The sequence below is a fragment of the Martes martes genome (genome assembly GCF_963455335.1).
Source record: "Martes martes genome assembly, chromosome: 10".
Lineage (NCBI taxonomy): Eukaryota > Metazoa > Chordata > Mammalia > Carnivora > Mustelidae > Martes > Martes martes.
In genome coordinates this window covers 59,607,191-59,629,990 of record NC_137898.1, presented here as the reverse complement: position 1 = coordinate 59,629,990, position 22,800 = coordinate 59,607,191, and the positions used below count along the sequence as shown (strand labels likewise).

At 38.1% G+C, this 22,800-nt stretch overlaps 1 protein-coding gene and 2 pseudogenes across 4 annotated transcripts in view; 2 read left to right on the top strand and 1 right to left on the bottom strand.

Moving 5' to 3' along the window:
* RAB6A (RAB6A, member RAS oncogene family) overlaps positions 1 to 22,800 on the top strand; it is a 95,039-nt gene that overhangs the window by 41,012 nt on the left and 31,227 nt on the right. For both annotated transcript variants that reach the window (XM_080816049.1, XM_080816050.1), the window contains exon 2: positions 16,436 to 16,494. In XM_080816049.1, coding sequence (XP_080672175.1) covers positions 16,436 to 16,494 — 59 coding nt within the window. The remainder of the gene's footprint in view (positions 1 to 16,435; positions 16,495 to 22,800) is intronic.
* On the bottom strand, positions 1,869 to 2,496 carry LOC308351715 (high mobility group protein B1-like; annotated as a pseudogene). Its single transcript has one exon. The product of its transcript is annotated as a high mobility group protein B1-like (transcript).
* LOC308351892 (tubulin alpha-8 chain-like) lies at positions 19,011 to 19,779 on the top strand (annotated as a pseudogene). Its single transcript has one exon. The product of its transcript is annotated as a tubulin alpha-8 chain-like (transcript).

Sequence of the window (22,800 nt, the reverse complement as noted above, 5' to 3'; positions counted from 1 at the left end):
AGCATGCATGTGTGTATCCACATGTGTGCAGGGATTTTAGATGTAATTTTTCTTCATTGTGGATGATGAATATTTTTGCTTTAGCAAAATTGTAATGAATTTATAGCTTTTTTTCTAAACCTCTGCAATTGTTAATTTATTAGTACCATCCGGGACTCAGATGTTCAGTGTTCTTCCTGAAATTACATAAACAAATGCAAATGGAAAGAATCCAAGTCAAAATTATACAACAAAACAGCACTCCATCACAGAAGCATGTAAAATTACAAGAACACTATTTTAAAACACTGGCACTTTAAGAGAATGATAATCTCAAAAAACCACAAAATTGCCACATTGTTCACTAAACTGCTATGTAGACAAACATGAGTCTAATGAATGGGTTAGGGTTTTGATAAATTTATTTTTTATTTTTTTTATTTTTTAAAGATTTTATTTATTAGAGAGAGAGAGAAAGAGAGCGAGAGCACAGGCAGACAGAGTGGCAGGCAGAGGCAGAGGGTGAAGCAGGCTCCCTGCCGAGCCAGGGGCCCGATGTGGGACTCGATCCCAGGACGCTGGGATCATGACCTGAGCCGAAGGCAGCCGCTTAACCAACTGAGCCACTCAGGCGTCCCTGGGTTAGGGTTTTGTAAAGAAAAATCAAATTCAGATCAGGTAACTCATACTGAAATACAAAGTTTCAAGTGTCTTCTTCCCTCAGGTCTGTTTGACTTATCTAAAGGAGCAAACTATAATATAGGAAAATATACCTGATTTTAAATGCGGCATACATTTTATAAGTTGGCCCAGTTAATTCAAAATACTTTTAATGAAAGTCAGGTTTCCTAAGAAATCCATATTCAGATAAATAGGAGAAGACATTTACAGCCAGCCCTTTTTTTCCCCCAGAGCCTTTGCTGGGACTGTCAACAAAAAATTTAATGTGGCAGTCTTACAGTTTAAGCTCATGCTTTTGGGGATACATTCTCAGGTCTTCTTTAGTGTGGGGACTGCAACTGTAACTGCCATTACATGGTAATGGGAGTTAAAGAATGTAGAGTCCTTATGTAAAGATTAGAACATACTTTTCTCTTAGTCCTTCAAGGACAGACTTTTCAAAATGTTTGATTCTACTAATCCCATGGTGTGAGTAGACTCGTTACTCTTCACTTTATAAACATGCCTGGGCCATGTGAGATTCTGGTATCAATTGATCAAGATTTGAGTTTCAGTTCTGGGTGAAAACTGTCTCAGTTCAACTTTTATTACCCTCCTCATGAGTATGCAGGGTGCAGACAAAAGCTTTTTATGAGCTAACTATATGGAAAGATAAACGTTGTAATAATCCATGTGATCCAAAATGGGCAAAAGCAAAAGACTAGCGTCCCCTCAAGAAGAAAAATTTCAGACCTATGAAAAGGACAATACTAATACAAAAAAATGTATTTACTTAGAAGCATTCAGAAAGTCAACAAAACAGCTGCAACTTTTTTTTTTTTTGCAATTACAGAGTGGTATTCAGTTAATAGAACAACAGTTATTTCGTAGAAGCTGCATCAGAGACAACTGAAGATGAAAAACTACCATCCCCATATATAACTAATTTGTGCTGTGCACCAACAATAACCCGCTTTAAGTTTCCATGCCAATTTACAATCCCCTTACTGTACCAGGCAAGGTTAGTGGCTATTGAAAGTACCACCAGGACAGGGCTATCTAAAGACACATTCCGTAGTGTGTTAACTCTACAAAAAAAGACACTGTACAGTTTAAAAACAAATCTTACACAGCCTTACATTTCAATTTTTTTCTTTAAAAAGGAGAGAGTTGTGTGGAGGGGGTTTAAATGCTTTATAGACAAGAAAAAAAACTGCGTTAGAACCAACTTACTCATCATCTTCTTCGTCTTCATCTTCCTCCTCCTCCTCCTCCTCTTCATCTTCCTCCTCCTCCTCCTCTTCCTTCTTTTTCTTGTTTTTTTCAGCCTTGACAACTCCTTTTTTTGCTGCATCAGGCTTTTCCTTTAGCTCGGTATGCAGCAATATCCTTTTCATATTTTTCCTTCAGCTTAGAAGCCTTCTTTTCATAAGGCTGCTTGTCATCTGCAGCAGTGTTATTCCACATTTCTCCCAGTTTCTTTGCAACATCACCATTGTATAAGCCAGGATGTTCTCCTTTGGTTTTTGGGCAATACTCAGAACAAAACAAGAGAAAGGCCAATGGAGGCCTCTTGGGTGCATTGGGATCCTTGAACTTCTTTTTCGTTTTCCCTTTAGGGGGAATATAAGTTTTCATTTCTCTTTCATAATGGGCCTTTTCCTCCTTTCCCATGTCTTCAAATTTTCCTTTCTTTTTCGCAGACATGGTCTTCCACCGTTCTGAGCACTTAGAAAACTCAGAGAAGTTGACTGAAGCATCTGGGTGCTGCTTTTTGTGCTCCTCTCGGCAAGTTTGCACAAAGATTGCATATGATGACATTTTGCCTCTCAGCTTTTTAGGATCTCCTTTGCCCATGTTTAATTATTTTCCTCAGCGAGGCACAGAGTGCCAGTGCCCCTCTGGCTCTCACTTGCCCTGGCTCTGTCTCTATGGAGCTCAGTGTACTGCAATGGCTGTGAGAGCAGGAGCCAGAAGCAGCCTCCTCATTCTCTCCGCTCTGTAGCTATAGCTTTTTTTTTTTAAACAACTTGATGGCACTAAGATTTCTGTAGCAATCTGAATAGATATATAATACTGTGGACCTTATGAAGATACCATAATTTATATAACCATGGTCCTGTTGAAAAGTAAGCTGTATCTAAATTTTACTCTTATAGTGACTAGTTTTACACCTAAATCTTGTTTTTAAACAATTTTATTTATTTATTAGAGAGACAGAGATCACAAGTAGGCAGAGAGGCAGGCAGGGTGGGGGGCGGGGATGCAGGCTCCCCGCTGAGCAGAGAGCCCAACGCGGGGCTTGTTCCCAGGACCCTGAGATCACCACCTGAGCTGAAGGCAGACGCTTAACCCACTGAGCCACCCAGGCGCCCCTACACCTAAATCTTTATGTACTTGTCTAATTATTTTCTTTAGATACCTGTTCAGATTAAACTGCATGCTGAATCCAACTGCACATTGCTGTTTTTGATAAATACTGCTAAGTGGAGCGGTAGGAAGGGCTGTCCCTGTTCTGGTTTAGACTCCTCATGGAGTGTTTTTTGTTAGCTTTACTAATACTGGAGTTTGAAATAAAATGCCCAGAATGCTTCTTCCATTTTAAATGAGAAAAAGTAACACAGTACTATTTAGGATTCATAGCCTTTGTTACCATTATAGTTAGGGCTCACTCATTCAGAGAAGGATCCATTCAACCTAAGGAAAAGGGCTGTAGTTAAGGCTGTATGTACCAAGTGTTAGAATAGCATAGAGGATGGAGCTGCAAAGACTTAGGGTATTTGGGTAAAGGCTTTGCAGAAAATAGGACATTTGAGTTAGAATATGACAGAACATTCTTCGTCATGGTTTAATTGTGAAGTGATTTTCACATTGGGGCCATGATGTTCTGAAAACATTTTAAAATACTTTTTATTATGAATAGTTTCAAACATATATCATAATAGTTCAGATAGTATAATGAACTCCATTCAGTGCTGACTTCCTAAAAATAGGCACCCAGACAACCTACTATTAAGGTAAATCTGAGTTTATTGCTTACCATGGTAAGTGAGATAATACTTAGTAGCTATATTAGTTTCCTGGGGCTACATTAACAAATTACTACAAATTGGGTGGCTTAACAGAAAGGAATAATAGTTATTTGCAACTTTTATTTTCCTAGAGAAGAATTTCCTGGAATAGTAAAGTCAGGTTGATAACAGTAGAATGGTAAAGTCATGTTTATGCAGACAGTAAGCCTTGTGAGTGTAATTGGTTTCAGTTTTCAGTCCCCAAATACTATCATAGAACTTCAGTTATTAACGATTTGCCAGTTCTTATTTTGTTTCTCTCACTTGCTTCCTCTGTGGTACCCTGATTTAGTTAGCTACCCACCTCCCTCCCTACATCATTTTTTTCCTTCTTTTTTCCCTTTTTCTGCCATACATAATAGATGTTTATTAACCATTTATTAGCACTGAAGAATAGAATAGTTCATAGGTCTATGTAAAGTTGATGAAGTCTCTGCTTTCTGACTTTTATTGTGGTCTTACTGAACTTGAATGACAGATTTACTCAAATGGATGTTAGTATACTTCAGAGTCAGGATACTGTTACCTAAGCTTACTGTTGGTATCAGGTAACCAGAATCTTGTGACCCATTGTTTAGGGATGAGACTGTTTAGGGATCAAGCCGTAGTATAAGTACCAGCTCTGAGGCTTGTTAGATTTTTTTTTTTTAATTTAGGCATAATGTATATATAGTGAAGAATACAAATCTTTATACCTTTTTTAAAAAAAGATTTTAAGTAACACTCAACGTGGGGCTTGAACTTATAACTTATAACCCCAACATCAAGAGTCATATGTTCTACAGACTGAGCCAGTCAGGTGTCCCTGAAAGTTTTTATTTAGAGATCGTATATATATGCTTTACCTTTGTTGATAAACTTTTTATTTTGGATTAATTTTAACTTTACAGAAAAATTGCAAACATTGTATAGTTTCCATTTACCCCTTAACTAGTTTATCCCTTTTTAGCATCTTGTATTACTATGGTAACTTTACCCAAACTGAGAAACTGATATTGGTATATTAATATTTACACCCAAACTCTAGACATTATTTGGATTTTACTAGTTTTTTCATTAATCTCCTTTCTCCAGGATGCAGTCCAGGTGCCACATTGTATTTAGTTTTCCCATTTCCTGGGTTTCCTCTGGTCTGTGATAGTTCTGTTTGATTTTAACAATTCTTGAGGCCAGATTTCCTTAAGAATATCCCCCCAGTTTGGGTTTGTCTGTTTTTTTCCTCATGTTTAGACTGCAACTTTGACAATATAGCAGAAGGTAAATAAAACCCTCATACAGGTATACACTTTTTATTTAAAATAACATACATATAATGAAGCATTTTACCCTTTTTTAGGTTTATTTTATTTTATTATTTTTTAATTTTTTTAAGATTTTATCTATTTTGGGGGGTGCCTGGGTGGCTCAGTTGGTTAAGCGGCTGCCTTCAGCTCAGGTCATGATAGGGTCCTGGGATCGAGCCCTTCATCGGGCTCCCTGCTCAGCAGAGAGCCTGGTTCTTTCTCCCCCTGTCACTCTGCTTACTTGTGCTCTCTCTCTGTCAAACAAATAAATAAAATATATATTTTTTAAAGATTTTATTTATTTGTTTGACAGAGAGATACACAGCAAGAGAGGGAACACAAGCTTGGGGAGTGGGAGAGGGAGAATAGGCTCCCTAGAGCAGGGAGCCTGGTGGTGGGCTTGATCCCAGGACCCTCAGGTGATAACCTGAGCCAAAGGCAGAAGTTTAAGACTGAACCACCTAGGCACCCTTTAGTTATTTATTTTAGAGAGAGAGAATGCTTGCAGTGGGGAGGAGTAGCGGGAGGAGGAGAGGGAAAATCTCAGACTCCCCACTGAGTGGGGAGCCTAATGTGGGGATTTATCTCAAGACGATGAGATCACCACCTGAGCCAAAATCAAGAGTCAGAAGCTTAACTAAGCCACCCAAGCGCCCCTACTTTTTTTTTTCTTTTTTAAGATTCTCGAAGTGTATCATCCAGTAAAGGGCAGAAGAGGGACAAATCTTAAGTATATGACTTACTGAAAAGTTAACATACTTATGCATCCTTATAGCTACCACTCAGATCAAGATGTAGATCATTTCTGGCACTCAGAATTTCCCCTGGCTCTCTTTTCCAGTTAGAAACTTCAGAAATTACAACTATTTTGACCTCTGTCTCCATCAATTAATTTTTCCCATTTTAAACTTCATATAAGTGGAATCATACAGTATATATTCTTTTGTATCTGGCCCCTTTTACTCTGTAATGTCTGTGAAATTTGTCCATATTGTTGTTTATATGAATAAGATGTTATTTTTTCCTGCGGCTATGCCATACTTTATCCATTCTCCTATTGATAAAATTTGGATTGCTTCTGATCCTTGGCCTTTATGAATAAAACTGTTAACATTTTTGTGCATGGGGTTTTTTGGTTCAAGTACCATGGTTTTGAGTTTTAGTATATATCTTCTTGAGAAATGTTTTGTCATTTGCTTTATGCCTTTAGGACTGTTTCCAGAGATTTTAAATGTTTTCTTTTTGTTTTGTTTTGTTTAAATTCTTACCAGTTTCGTTGGAGAGTGGGTGTTAAGTAGCTCCTTACAGTGTCATGGTGGAACTATTTCTGTCACGGATCTCCCAAGCTGGGTTTGCCTTTTCACTCTTTGTCTCTAGATGAACAGAAATTCTAATTTTGATGAAGTTCATCTTTTAAATAGTTTTCTTTCTTACTACTTTCTGAGTTCTGTTTCAGAAATCTCTGCCTCCCCTGGCACATAACGGTATTACCCTGTACTTTTGAAGCTCTAAGGTTTAAGCTTTAGGGTTTAAGCTTTTACATTTAGGGCTGTGATCCATCTTTTTTTTTTTTTTTTTAAGATTTTATTTATTTATTTGACAGAGAGAGATCACAAGTAGACAGAGAGGGAAGCAGGCTCCCTGCTGAGCAGAGAGCCCGATGTGGGACTCGATCCCAGGACCCTGAGATCATGACCTGAGCCGAAGGCAGCGGCTTAACCCACTGAGCCATCCAGGCGCCCCTGTGATCCATCTTAATTAATTTTTTGTGTCCTGTGTGAAGTGTTGTAGGGGCCAGGGTTCTTTTTTATTTTCCATTTAGATATTGAGTTGTCCCTTATCTTCCTGCTGAATTCTCTTGACACAACTTTGTCATAAATAAAGTGGCCATACACATGTGGATCTGTTTCTGGACTTTGTTCTGCTGGCCTATTTGTCTGTATATATATTAATACCACATTGTCTTATTTATAACTGTAGCTTTTTTTTTTTTTTTTTAAGATTTTAATTATTTGAGAGAGGGAGAGCAAGAAGCAGATGCAGGGAACCTGACACCAGGTGCAATTCCAGGACCTGGGGACTGTGACCTGAGCCGAAGGCAGATGCTCAACCAGCTGAGCTACCCAGGGCCCCCTAGAACTGTAGCTTTATAGTAAATCTTGAAATCTGGTAATGTAAGTTCCTTAGTTTTATTCTTTAAGATTGGCAATTCTAAGTTATTTCCTTTTTAAATTCTTAATATTTATTTATTAGAGAGACAGACAGAGCACAAGTAGGGGGAGAGGGAGAAGCAGGCTCCCCGCTGAGCAGGGAGTCTAGTGCAGGGCTCAGTCCCAGGACCCTGGGATCAGGGATGATGACCTGAGCCAAAGGCAGAGGCTTAACCCACTGATCCACCCAAGCACCCCCAGGTTATTTGCTTTTATAGGTAAGTTTTTGAATCTGTCAGTTTATCCCAAACTAATCAAAACCCTGCCTTTTTTTTTTTTAACATTGCGATTGCATTGAATTTAGCAATATTGAAACAATGAGTCTTCTAATCCTTGGACATGGTATATTTCTCTATTATTTAGGTCTTCTATAATTTCTCTCAGCAATGTTTTGCAATTTTCAGTGTAGAATTCTTACACATACTTGTTTTAGGTACCTAGGTCTCTCTCTCTCTCTCTCTCTCTCTTTTCTTTTTAAGATTTTATTTATTTGAGAGAGCACTAGGGGTGGTGGGGGGAAGGGGCAGAGGAGAGGGCCAAGCAGATGAGCAGGGAGCCCGAGTGGGGCTCAATCCCAGGACCCCTGGATCATGACCTGAGCCGAAGGCAGATGCTTAACTGAGCCACCCATGTGCCTCTGGTATCTTGTTTTTGATACTCTCATAAACAGTATTTTTAAAGTTTCATTTTTTAGTTGCTGCTAGTGTGTATGAAAATACAGTTGATTTTTGTATGTGACTTTGTATTCTGGGCATTGCTAAATTTACTTATTTAAAAATTTTGTAGATTCTTTTGCATCTTTGGTCATGAGTGGTATTGGCCTGTAATTTTCCTTTTTTATAATCTTGCCATTTATTTTTATTTTTTATTAAAGTTTTTTTTTTTTTTTTTTTTTTTTTTTTAATGTGAGAGAGAGCATTGGTGGGGAGGGATAGAGGGAGGGAGAGGATCTCAAGCAGATGCCCTGCTGAAGGTGGAGCCTAGTGCAGGGCTCAATCCCACAACTCTGAGATCATGACCTGAGCCAAAATCAAGGGCTGGACACTCAACCAACCTAGCCACCCAGGCACTGATAATCTTGTCATTAAAAAAAAAAAAAAATCAGTTAAGAAAAAAATCAGATATATAAGCAAGACTGATTTAATATTTGAAAGTCATTCTAATTCACTCCATTAACATAAAGGAGTAAAATTTCCGTAGATGCAGAAAAAGCATTTCACAAAATTCAAAGCCTGTTTGTAATTAGCTACAAACTTTTAATTAACAGCAGAAGTGAACGTATTAAAATCTGATTAAACATATGTACCCATACCCCTCCCACTCACCCCCCAAAAAACCCCTACAAATAATATCACACTTGATAAAATACTGACCCTCATACCCTTTGAGTTTGGGAAGCAGACACTAATGACCATAGGAATATTTTTAAAGATTTGACTCAGTCATTTTAGTGAGAGAACACATGCCCGAGTAAAAACACACACACACACACACACACACACACACACACTCACACTCGTTCCCACCAGCGGGGGGAGGAGCAGAGGGAGAGAATCTCAAGTAAAAATAAAACACACACACACACACACTCTCTCTCTCTCTCTCTCCCACTAGCCGGGGGAGGAGCAGAGGGAGACAGTCTCAAGCAAATACCTGTGCCGAGTGTGGAGCCTGATGCAGGGCTAGATACCACAACCGGAGATAGGGAGACAGTCTCAAGCAAATACCTGTGCCGAGTGTGGAGCCTGATGCAGGGCTAGATACCACAACCGGAGATCATGACCTGAGCCAAAACCAAGGGTTGAACACTTAACTGACTGGAGTCACCCAGGGGAGTCGTCCATAGTAATACTTTGTTTTATTTTATTTTACTTTATTTATTTATTTTTAAAGACTTTATTTATTTGACAGGTAGAGATCACAAGTAGGCAGAGAGGCAGGCAGAGAGAAAGGGGGGGAAGCAGGCTCCCTGCTGAACAGAGAGCCGCATGCGGGGCTCGATCCCAGGACCCCGAGATCACGACCTGAGCCGAAGGCAGAGACCCACTGAGCCACCCAGGCGCCCCATAGTAATATTTTAAAGCCAATCCCAGAAATCTTAACATCTTGTCAATAACTGTTACAGCGACTAGCCTATGAGAAGACAATGGAGAGAAAATAATCAGAATGCATAGTCCATAGCAGTTGTTTCATAAAACTTTTATTTCAGTTATGTAATTGTGTACTGGGTTAGGATTTTAAATGTATTTCTTTGGTATTCAGTCAGAACACCTAGGAGCCCACTCTCCCAGAAGGTTGTATTTTAGAAGTTTACTGGCCACATGAAACCTTTGCTCTTTTGGTTTTTTTGAGGCTGTTTTGTGACACATTAGTTTTCCTTATCAGTTTACCAAGGAAGCCTATTGTATGTAGACAATAAACTGCGTCTATTTAAATTATACAGTTTGGTGAGGTTTTTTTTTTTTTTTTTTTTTTTCCAGTTTGGTGAGTATTGACAGTGCAACAATCACCACAAAATAAAGAACATCTCTGTCATCCTTAAAAGATTCCTTACTTTGTCTACTAACCCTAGGAAACCACTGATCTGCCTTTTTGTTTGGTTTATTTTAAAGGCATATGAATAATGAATAAAACGATTTTTAAATAAGCTTTATTTTTTAGAATAGTTTGATTTACAGAAAAACTGAAAAGGTAGTATAGTTCCTGTAAACAAACCTGTACCCAGTTTTTCCTATTACTGACATCTTTGTTAATATTGTACATTTTTCATAATTAATGAACCAATATTGTATGTTATTAAGTAAAATCCTTAATTTATTTAGATTTCCTTAGTTTTTCCCAGTGTCCTTTGTTCCAGGATTCTATCAGATATCCTATTTTCTTAGTTTTATGTCTTCATAGGCTCCTCTTGGCTGTGACGGTTTCTCAGATTTTTTTTTTTAAGATTTTATTTATTTATTTGACAGACAAAGATCACAAGTAGGCAGAGAGGCAGGCAGAGAGAGGAGGAAGCAGGCTCCCTGTGGAGCAGAGAGCCTGATGTGGGGCTCGATCCCAGGACCCTGAGATCATGACCTGAGCCGAAAGCAGAGGCTTTAACCCACTGAGCCACCCAGGTGCCCCTTGAATCCCTCTTTAAAAAAAAAAAAAACAAAGACATTTACCCATCCCTTCTTAAGTTATTCTTAAATATTTCTTTTTCTTTTTTTTAAAAGATATTTTTTATTTATTTACTTGACAGAGAGAGAAATCAGAAGTAGGCAGAGAGGAAGGCAGAGAGGGAGAAGCAGGCTCCCTGCTGAGCAGAGAGCCCGATGTGGGGCTCGATCCCAGGACTCTGAGATCATGACCCGAGCCGAAGGCAGAGGCTTAACCCACTGAGCCACCCAGGTGCCCCATCGTTTTCTTTCTTTCTTTTTTTTTTTTAAATTTTATTTATTTATTTGGGAGAAAGAGAGCAAGTGGCAGAGAGAGAAGCAGCAGCAGACTCCCTGCTGAGGCAAGGCACCTGATGGGCTCCATCCCAGGACCCGGGGATCATGAACTGAGCTGAAGGCAGGCGCTTAACTGACTGAACCATCCAGGCAACATCTTAAATATTTCTCTAAAATAGGGGATCTTGGGTGGTTCAGTTGGTTAAGTGTCTGCCTTTGGCTCAGGTCCTGATGCCAGGGTCCTGGGATCAAGTCCCACGTCGAACTCCGGTTGAACTCCCTGCTTGGTGGGGAGCCTGCTTCTGCTCCCTCTTAAGCTCCCCCTGCTTATGTACTCTCCGTTTGTGTCAAATAAGTACATAAAAGAGCGTTAAAAATTTATTTCTACAAAATAAACTTATTTAGGCCTTAGATCTTATGGCAGTTGTAGAGACAAATTACCCAGAATTAGGATTGATTGCAGGTTCTGTTTTTACTAATGAAGAGTTTTTATAAGGGTTGGCAGTAAGGAAATAGAGCTACCTTGAAATTTCTCTGAAATCTTCCTTGCTGCCATATCACTTAGAAAATTTCACTTCTTCAGGTTAATTGTGTTGCATTAATTCCATCCCAGTGCTACTTTTCTCTGTTGCTAGCAAAATTAAAGCTTTTCTTTAAACAAGAATTGGCAGAGGGGCGCCTGGGTGGCTCAGTGGGTTAAAGCCTCTGCTTTCGGCTCGGGTCATGATCTCAGGGTCCTGGGATCGAGCCCCGCGTAGGGCTCTCTGCTCAGCAGGGAGCCTGCTTCCTCCTCTCTCTCTGCCTGCCTCTCTGCCTACTTGTGATCTCTGTCTGTCAAATAAATAAATAAAATCTTAAAAAAAAAAAAAACTACCTATTAAACAAGAATTGGCAGAAAAGAATTAGATCTCTACTTAATTTTTGGAAAGGTTAGGGATTAGGATGAAAGCATTTGTTACCTAAAGTATTTGTGATTTTTTTTTTTAAAGATTTTTATTTATTTATTTGACAGAGATCACAAGTAGGCAGAGAGGCAGGCCTCAGAGAGAGAGGAAGAAGCAGGCTCCCTGCTGAGCAGAGAGCCCGTTGCTGGGCTTGATCCAGGACCCTGAGATCATGACCTGAGCCGAAGGCAGAGACTTTAACCCACTGAGCCACCCAGGTGCCTCGCATTTGTGATATTTTAATAGTGTCATTATAGTGTAGAGGTTTGGAAACAAAATGTTAATTTCATATTGGAAAGCTGTTTAAGATTTTTAAAAAATTTATAGTTAATTTTCTTAGAATGTCCTTGAGGTGCTAATGTGAGAAAATTAAAATTGTCAGTTTTCAGGCCCTTTTGTTGGGGGATAAGGTAGGCAAAAAGTATTTGTCTCACAGGGATAGAGATGTTTATTAACAGCCTAGAAAATCTTTTTTTGTTTTTTTCTGGATCCTGTTCTGTTTCACTGATCTGTTTGTCTGTCTCTAAGCAAATACCATACTATTTGGATTACTGCAGTTTCATGGTAAATTTTGAGATTGAATATGGTAAAATCTTAAAAATTATTCACTGTTTTCAGGATTGTTTTAACTATTCTAGATCCTCTGCATTTTCATATGAACTTCAGAACCATCCTGTCATTTGCTGTTTTTCAGAGGCTGTTGGGATTATGACTGACATTATGTTGAAATTATAAATTGGAGAGAATTGATATCTCAGTATAGATTACTTTTAAACTAGTATATGCTATTATATTTATTTAGATTTTCTTGATATTCCCTCAACAGTGTTTTGTTTTCAAGGTAGAATTTTTACACATCTCATTAAATTTATTCCCAGTTGTTTTATATTTTCTGTTGTTACCACAAGTATAGTTTGAAATGTCTGGTTTTCTGTTTGCTTCTAGTATTAGTAATGCAATTGATTTTTGTATATCAAACTTCTGTACTGAGACCTTGCCAAATTTACTAGTTGTAGTTGATTTTTTTTTTTTTTTAAATAATCTCCACCCCCAGTGTTGAGTCCGGTGCGGGGCTTGAACTCAACAACCCTGAGATTAAGACCTGAGCTGAGGTCAAGAGTCTTGACACTTAACCAGCTGAGCTACCCAGATGCCTCTAGTTTTAGTAGATTTTTAAAATTAGTGTCTTAGGATTCTTTTACACGACTAGTCATGTCATCAGTGAAAAAAACAATATCATTTTGTGTGCCTTTTATTTCTTTTTCTTAACCATTATTGCACTGGCTAAGACCACCAGTGCTCATGCTGAATAGAAGTGGTGGATTGGACATCCTTGCTTTCTTTCTTTGGAGGAAACCATTTAGAGTTTAGCATTATATATGATGTTAACTATAAATTTCTTTGTAAATGCTCTTTATCTGATTGTTGCCATCTTCTTTCTGGTTTGCTAGTTTGCTTTGAGTTTTCATCATGAATCTGGTGAGTTTTTTTTTTTTTTAATTTTTTAATTTCTTTTCAGTGTAACAGTATTCATTGTTTTTGCACCACACCCGGTGCTCCATGAAATCCGTGCCCTCTCTAAGACCCACCACCTGGTTCCCCCAACCTCCCATCCCCCGCCCCTTCAAAACGCTCAGGTGGTTTTTCAGAGTCCATGGTCTCTCATGGTTCACCTGAATCTGGTGAGTTTTGTCACATACTTCATCTGAGTATATTGAGGTGAACTTTAGGATTTTCTTTTTTATTCTGTTAACATTTGGATTACATTAAATGATTTTGTATGATTTATTAGCCTTTTATTCCTGGGATAATCCCTACTTATGAGGTATCTTTGTATATACATATGGATTTGGGAGCACCTGGGTGGTGCAGTTGGTTAAGCCTCGACTCTTGATTGTGGCTCAGGTTGTGATCTCAGGGTGGTGAGATCAAGCTCCGCTGTGGGCTGTGCTGTGCACAGTTTTCTTAAGACTGTCTCTCCCCCCCACCCCCACCCCCACTCTTGTACACAGTCTCTCTCTAAAATAAATAAATACTCTTTTATATGTGGATTTGATTTGCTAATATTTCGTTAAGGAATTTTGAGTCTGTGTTGATGAGAGGTACTGATCCATAATTTTGATTTTTTTTTTGTAATGTTATTAGGGTTCTGCTCATCCCATGTCATGATTCGAAAGTGTTCTTGTTCTCTTTTTTTTAAAAAAGAGTTTATGTAAGATCGGTCCTAATCCCTTAAATGATTTAAAAAAATATTTTTTTTATTTATTTGACAGAGATCACAGTAGGCAGAAAGGTAGGCAGAAAGGGAAGGAGGGGCAAGCAGGCTCCCTGCTGAGCAGAGAGCCTGATTCGGGGCTGGATCCCAGGACCCTAGGATCATGACCCGAGCCGGAGGCAGAGACTTTAACCCAGTGAGCCACCCAGGTGCTCCCCCTTAAATGATTAATTAGAGTTTTCTTTGTTGGGAGATTTTTATGCCCTTCTGTTTTAAACTTTTTTGTTTCTTTGTATTTAAAGTGTGTCTCTCTCAGAAAGCAAATATTTGTGTCTTATCATATCTTCTTATTTTCTTATTCTGAAAATCTTGCCTTTTAATTGGAATTTTTATTTTTTTTTTAAGATTTTTTTTTTAATACAGAAAGAGAAGCACAAGCAGACAGAATAACCAGGAGAGGGAGGGGGAGAAGCAGGCTCCCCGCTGAGCAAGGAGCCAGATGTGGGGCTCAGGACCGTGGGATCACTATCTGAGCTGAAGGCAGTCTCTTAACCTAGCCGCCCAGGCATCCCTTAGTTGGAGTTTTTAAACCTACTATTCATATATTATATAAATTGATAGGGCTGGATTTGGGTTTGTCTCATTTGATTTTTGTAATTATTTTACTGTTCCATTTTGATTCCTCTGTTAACTTGTTGTCTATTTCTTTTTGCATATATTTTTAGTGATTTTGCCAGGGCTTGTGATATGCATCATCAGCCTCTCACAGACTGTACTGTACTATTCACATGAACTATAGATACCTTACAACAGTGTAACTGTATTTATGTCCCTGTCTTTTGTGTTACAGTTGTCATATATTACATTCTCTATGTTGTAAATTATAATGTTATCATTTTTACTTTAAACATGTATGTAAATTTTAAATTTTGTTTCTTAAGAGATTTTGTTTATTTGAGAGAGAGAGAGCGAGATGAGCAGGGGTAGGGGCAGAGGGAAAAGAGAGAGGCAGACTCCCCTCTGAGCAGGGAGCCTGACTCTGGACTTGATCCCAGGAGCCTGAGATGATGACCTGAACTGAAACCAAGAGTTAGACACTAAATGACTATGCCACCCAGGTGCCCCTGGAGCTTATAATCTTTTAGGAAAAACAACATATAGCAAATCATTATAAGTTGGCATACTATTTTACAGGAGGTTTGAGGTTAACAAGAGCAGTATATTTACCAGGACTCCATATTGAATCATATTTAAAAATGCTTAGGGGTAGCTGGCTGGCTCAGTCAGTAGAGCATGCAACTCTTGATCTTGCATGCAACTCTTGATCTTGGGGTTGTGAGTTTAAGCCCCATATTGGGTGTAGAGATTACGATCTTTTAAAGTAAAATGCTTAATAATTTTTAATCTTTTGAATAAAAATTTTAACAAGCTATTTTATATTTCTTTATTGTGTATTTTATATAGTTCCTTTTATCCACCACTATTTCCCCCTCTGTGAAATGCATATTGCCTTTTATCTCCTCAGATTTTTACACATACTTTTTACAGATCCAGTCATTGTTGAAAATAGTAGTATGTATATTTTTCCTGGCTTTCCTGTGAATGGTTCTAGAATTTTACTTTTAAGTACATATTTTTATGTATCAAAAAATTTCAGAAAACAGGGCGCCTGGGTGGCTCAGTGGGTTAAAGCCTCTGCCTTCAGCTCGGGTCATGATTTCAGGGTCCTGGGATCGAGCCCCACATTGGGCTCTCTGCTCAGCGGGGAGCCTGCTTCCTCCTCTCTCTCTGCCTGCCTCTCTGCCTACTTGTGATTTCTCTCTCTGTCAAATAAATAAATAAATAAATAAAAATCTTAAAAAAATTTTTTTTCAGAAAACATATACCAACATTAATTATATATGGGTGGTATGATATACATAATTTTCACTTCCTGTCATTTTCTGTACCACCAGTAAAATGCAATATATACATTTTACTCTTTTTTTTTTTTTTTAGATTTTATTTATTTGACAGAGATCACAAGTAGGGAGAGAGGCAGGCAGAGAGAGAGGGGGAACCAGGCTTCCTGCCGAGCAGAGAGCCCGATGTGGGGCTCGATCTCAGGACCCTGGGATCATGACCTGAGCCGAAGGCAGAGGCTTTAATCTACTGAGCCACCCAGGCGCACCCCCCCCTCATTTTACTCTTTTATGTGAAAAAGATGGTGAGCATTTCTTTAAAAAGTGAAAACTATATGTACTGTTTACTAATAAATTAATAGTTCAACTGTTGCTATGTAAAGAGGCTTTTTCTCAAGTCCAATCCTAGTTCTTTTTGTTAGGGCCCAAGTAGTATCTGCTTGGTCTTTTGTGAATTAGAGATGTCAACATAATTGATTATTTCCCTCCATCTTTTCATTTTCCTCAGCTCTTTTATTAAATAAAACTCTCTTTAACCTATGCTCTTAATTTGAGTGATTGTTATCTCTTATTAAAGAAAGGCGTTTCAACAAGCTAGGGGCTATATGTTTTTAAATTATTATTAGTAGAACCATTGCAGATATTTCCCAGTGACTTTAATTGTTCTCTGTAGAAGAATCACTTGAGAACCCAGTGTAATATGTTATCTGAGTGAATCTTTTCTCCTTTTCGTTTCAGTTGGAAAGACATCCTTGATCACCAGATTCATGTATGACAGTTTTGACAACACCTATCAGGTATTTTATTTTTGGTAATTTAGTAGTTGTCTCTGTTTTGTGTTAGAAGTATTTAAGATCTTTTTAAAAATCTGTTTATTTACATAAAAGCACTTTCTGTAATCTGTAAAATGCTGTATAAATACCACGTATAGCTGATTTTGCTCATAGTCCTCAATCTTTGCACTTGATTTCTTTATTTCCTCTCCCAAAGTCCATTGAAAAATAATCACTGATTACCATCTGGGATTGAAGTAGGAGTGATTGTAGATATTCTCTTATGTGGTTCAAGCCTAGGATTCTGCGACCTTTTGATCCATACTTAAAGTCAAGAATAAATGAATGATGTAATTAGAAATCATTAACAGAAGGAGATTTGGGATTTTCACAAAAATGTGGAAATTAAACAGCACATTCCCAAATAATCAGTGAGTCAAGGAAAAAAAAAACTCACAGAAATTTAGGAAATACTTTGAGACAAATGGAATGAAAAAAAAAAAAAACAAACCCCACAACATACCAAAATTTATAGGATACAGCTAAAGCAGTGCTATAGGGAAAAGAAGAAATACATTAAATCAATAATTTAACCTTCTACCTTAAGAAACTAGAAAATTAAACTAAACCTAAAACAAGCAAAAGACACATGACAAAGAACTTTTTATCCAACACACACAGGACTCTTAAAATCACATAATAGTAAAGAATTACTAATTTTGACAAGTTTTGATAGATGTGTACACCTGAGAAACTACCACCACCATCAAAATTAGGGACCTTCTTATCATCCCAAAAGGAATTTGTCTTAATTAAACCTTCTACTAAAAACCATAAAGATCATAGAACAGAAATGACTGATATATATAAATCTGACATTTTAGGAAAGTTACTTCTTAAAAAGCTAATTAGTATATACTGTATATATTTTATTATCATTCTTAAGAATATTTCAGAAATAGTTTAACCACCTGATGACATGAAAAAAGTAGATTTAGAAATGAAAAAGAGGGAGGAAAAAAAAAGAAATGAAAAAGAGTTCAGTCAGTAAGAATGCTTCAGTTTCTTCTGGACTCCTTTAGGTCAAATATCCCAGATTTTCTAGGTCTCTGCAACTCTACGGCCTAGAGGCTTCACCTAGAGGACCTTCTCTTGTGTATGGTGTCTTGATTCTGAGCAGTGCTCTGTCTCTTCTCATCAGAAGAGCTACAAATGCCAATTTCAGAGATTTAACAGAAGGATTGATGTCTTTGAGCCACATGTGGAAAATTCCTGAAAAGTGTAAGCTCAGATCTTTGGGAGTAGAACCACTACCATGAGCTAAAAAATCTGAACTAGGGTCAGAGTCTTAGGCTAAAAGACTTATTAGCTGGAGTCTTTTTAGGGTTCTCTGGGTGTTTCTAAAGGATTTTGTTATACCCATGTTGAGAGTGAAATTAAGATCTTTCGGGCATACCTGAAAGTACATACGTGTTCTTTCTTGCTGCTGTTCAGTCAGACATATAAAGGCTAGTGATTTTGACATAAGGGTAGTGATATTGATAGAATTTGACAGATAAGGAAAGATTGTGATTGTGGGAAAATTGTTGCTAATAAAGCTAAAGTATCATTATACTTTGGCATTCATTGGATTTGCTAATTAACAATGTGAGTTAAGTTTTTATAACAAGTAGATACAGTCCTAGATGTTCTTTTAATTTAGCTCTAACAAGAAAATTTAGATGGTATAGTACCCTAGATCCTTATTTAGAGAAATCAGCTTGATAGTATGGTTAAGTATTATCTTTGAATATGAAGAATTGACCTTTATGTGGTTAGCTGCCAACTTAGTTTTCAGGTGAAGAGTTCTTCGGTGAATCATTTGAAGATTCTCTATTCCCACCCCCACCACACACACAATAGAAAGATAAGGAGCTAGTCTCTTTGCTAGAAATTTATTATTGGGCTTATATGAGCCATATGTAATATATATATCAAACTTAGTTTATGTGAAGTTTTAATTCACAAAAATGATAAATATTATGTTGTTAATAATTCTTGTTCTAGGTATGATTCCTTTCCCTGAATTAATTTCATTTAAAAAAGGAGGAAACTGGTTGGCCTAAAGAGTCTTTAACTGTCCAGAATTTAGACAGTATTCCAGAGTGAAACAAAAAACTATTCTTTCTAACTAGAGTCTAGAATTGAGTCTCTTACAGTTGCTCTTGTTTTTCACTAATCTTCTTTTTCCAGTTATAAACCCACAGATTTTCCTAACAGTTTAGAGTATATGAGCTTGAAGCATATTATGTTGCTATTTTTATAATTGAAAAATGATAGGATATTGTTAGTTTTATATGGTTCAGCCTAATATAAATAAGCTGAAGAAAGATTCCCACAGTTAGATTCATTCTTTTTCCTGTTTTTTGTTTGTTTTAAACTCATTCTTCTATTTGAGAAAGATTATATTGCTCAGACTAACTTTTGAGATTACTTGGAATTTAGGAGATTTCTTATTCCAAAAGCTATTACAGATCGACAGTAAACATAAATTCACCTTCATGGTAGACATTAAAGCTATCTGTGATATCTGTCATAGAAACCTCAATATTGAATGCCCAACCTACACTAACTTAAATAGGTTGATAGGTCAAGTTGCGTCCTTATAGGTCAAGTTGTGTCCTTCATCACTGCTTTCCTCAGATTTGATGGAGTCCTGAATATTGAACTGACAGAATTCCAGATTAATGTGGTGCCCTATCCCTGCATCTGCTTCTCTCTGGCCACATAATGATCCTGTCATCTCTGCTGAGAAATCCTACCATGAACAGCTTTCTATAGCAGAGATCACTACTGTATGCTTTGAACCAGCCAATCAGATGGTTAAATGTGATCCTTGCCATGATAAATACATGACTTGCTACATGTTGTACAGTGGCGACATGGTTCCCAAAGATATCAGTGCTGCCATTGCCACCATCAAGAAGACCTAGGTGTACCATCCAGTTTATGGACTGATGCCCCACTGGTTTCAGAGTGGGCATTAATTACCAGCCTCCCACTGTGGTACTTGGTGGAGACCTGCCCAAAGTACAGTGAGCTGTGTGCATGGTAAGCAACATCAGAGACATTTCTGAGTCTTGGGCTTGCCTGCACCCCAAGTTAGACCCGACATATGCCAACCATGCCTTTGTTCACTGGTACGTGGGTAAGGGCATGGAGGAAGGACAGTTTTCTGAGGCCTGTGAGGATGTGGCTACCCTTCAAAAGGATTATGAGGAGGTTGGTGTGGATTTAGTTGATGGAGAGCTTGAAGGAGAGGAGTACTAAAGTTAAAAATGTCACAAAGGTGGTGCTTTTGCAGGGAAGCCTATTCTGTTTTATTTATTTATTTATTTTTTATTTTATTTCTTTTTTTAAAAGATTTTGTTTATTTATTTGACACAGAGAGAGAGAGAGAGAGTACAAGTAGGCAGAGAGGCAGGCGGGGGGTGGGGGGGAAGCAGGCTCCCCGCTGAGCAGAGAGCCCGATGCAGGGCTCGATCCCAGGACCCTGGGATCATGACCTGAGCCAAAGGCAGAGGCTTTAACCCAATGAGCCACGCAGGCACCCTTATTTATTTATTTTTTAAAAGATTTTATTTATTTGACACAGAGAGATCACAAGTAGGCAGAGAGAGGGGGAAGCAGGCACCCCGCGGAGGAGAGAGCCTGATGCAGGCCTCAGTCCCAGGACCCTGAGATCATGACCTGAGCTGAAGGTAGAGGCTTAACCCACTGAGCCACCCAGGCGCCCGCTTTTTCTGTTTTGTATGTTGAAAAGTTGAGCTCTGATCAGTTAATTCATATGTAGCAATGTATATTCTTCATATACAATTACTGACCTGTGCTTTAAAACACAATGCTTTGTTACAGACCCAAGATGTCCATTTCTCTGATGGGTTTGAATCAAGTATTCCCAGGGGTGCCTGGGTGGCTCAGTTGGTTAAGTGTCTACCTTTGGCTCACGTCATGACCCCGGGGTCTCGGGAGGGAGTCCTGTATCAGGCTCCTTGCTCAGCGGGAAGCCTGCTTCTCCCTTTCTTCATGCTTATGTGCTCACATGCACCTGCTTGCTCTCGCTCCCTCGCTCTCAATTGCTGTCTCTCTCTGTCAAATAAATAAATTAAAAAAAAAAAAACTGAATAAAGTATTTCCTGTCTTAAATGGAAAAAAAAACAAAACCCAAACATAAATTCATTGTGGCGTAGTTTAAAGGTTTTTTTTTGTTTTTTGTTTTTTTTAATTTTATTTATTTATTTGACAGACAGAGATCGCAAGTAGGCAGAGAGGCAGGCCGAGAGAGAGAGAGAGAGAGAGAGAGAGAGAGAGAGGGAGGGAGGGAGGGAGGGAGGAGGAAGCAGGCTCCTTGCTAAGCAGAGAGCCTGATGGGGGCTTGATCCCAGGACCCTGGGATCATGACCTGAGCCGAAGGCAGAGGCTTTAAACCACTAAGCCACCCAGGTGCCCCTTTTGTGGCATAGTTTAAAACATTGAAACATTTATTTTTTTATTTTTTAAGATTTTATTTATTTATTTGAGACAGAGAGAGAGCACCAGCGGAGGGGTGGGGCAAAAGAAGAGGGAGTTGCAGACTCCCTGCTGAGCAGGGAAACCATCTCAGGACTTGATGCTGATATATTTGGGCAAGCCATTGTTCAACCTTCAATTGTGTGCTCCCACAGTAAAAGTACTCAGTTTAATTCTTTTCTTTCTTTCTTTCTTTCTTTTTTTTTTTTTTTTAACAAAGTAGACTTTCCCAACATAATGAATTAATCAACACTTAAAATGATGTGAAGCTGTAAATTATGTGGGAGAATTTTCTCTAACCTCTGGTTTCTTATACAATTAATTGTCTTCTGCATTTCTATAAAGAAGATCAGCAAGAGGCAGCACTAATGTGTCATCCGTCTTTTATGAAGATTTGAATTAGTTCCACATCAGTAACATTCAAGATGCTGAAATAGCTGATAATGTTTAGTTTTGCATCCATTCTTTCTATTTTTCCTGCTGTTGGCTTAATTTTTTGGGGTAATTAACTTTTTGCTTTAGTAGTTCTGCTTGGAATAAAATTAACTGAAAAGAAGAGCAGAATCAGGCTATGTTTTTCAGATTAATTTTATTTTTTAAAAATTTTTAATTTTTTTTTATTTTTTAAAGATTTTAATTATTTATTTGACAGAGATCACAAGAAGGCAGAGAGGCAGGCGGGGAGGCGGGGGGAGCAGGCTCGCTGCCGAGCAGAGAACCTGATGTGGGGCTCGATCCCAGGACCCTGGGATCATGACCTGAGACGAAAGCAGAGGCTTTAACCCACTAAGTCACCCAGGCACCCCTTCAGGTTAATTTTAATCTTTATGAGTTTGGTGTATAAATTATGTTCCAAAACTAGGATAGTGCAGTGGAAGGGAAGGGATTATTATACATAAAATTTTATCTTGTACTAATTTTGAAAACATTTATATGTGTTGGCTGTGAGATCTGACAAGACATATTTCTGTTTGTAGCTATTAAAAATTATTTTGGGCTGTTTAAAACAAGCACAAGATAACATTAGTTAGTGACTTGAGAATGTTTTTTTTCCATATAAAAGAAGTCTGTAAGTAGAGTAGTTCAGATAGTCCATAGTCATCTGGGAATTCTGACTGTTTAACCAGATATAATACATGATTTCCATATGGAGGTTGCCTCATGTTATTGAATCGTTCTTGGAGTTCTGTGCATGGTGTCCCACATCCAGGCAAGAAAAAGGAAAGGAGAAAAACCAGGAGTGCACCTCTCAACTGAGTCAACCCCATTTATTTAAAGCTCAAAGAAGGTTGGAAAATGTAGTCTTTTTACTGGGAAAGTATGGATTTAAATCAATGATTGTTTTAGTAAGAAACGGAACGATGGATATTTGTGTAGAAAATTAGCTGCTTCTGTCACCTTGACTGATTAAATGAGGTTCTATGGGTGAGATTTGTTAAATGTAGTCCTATACTATTCCTGTGCTTTCCACAGGTTTGTCAGTTAGATTCTTTTGCACAGTAATTCAAGTTTATGAACCCATTATCCCAGCCTATAGCAGAACGGGATATACATTTTCAGACTGGATGTTGTAAGATGGAATTCGTACCTAGGTTATGTGTATTTAAGCCCTATATATAGAAATGTAATTGAAATAGTCACATAGTTTAGGATAAAGGGGAAAGCTAGGTTGCTTGGTTTCTTTCTTTCTTTCTTTAGATTTTTATTTGACAGAGAACACAAGCAGTGGGGGAGCAGTAGAGGAAGAGTGGGAAGCAGACTCCCCACTGAGCAGGGAACCCA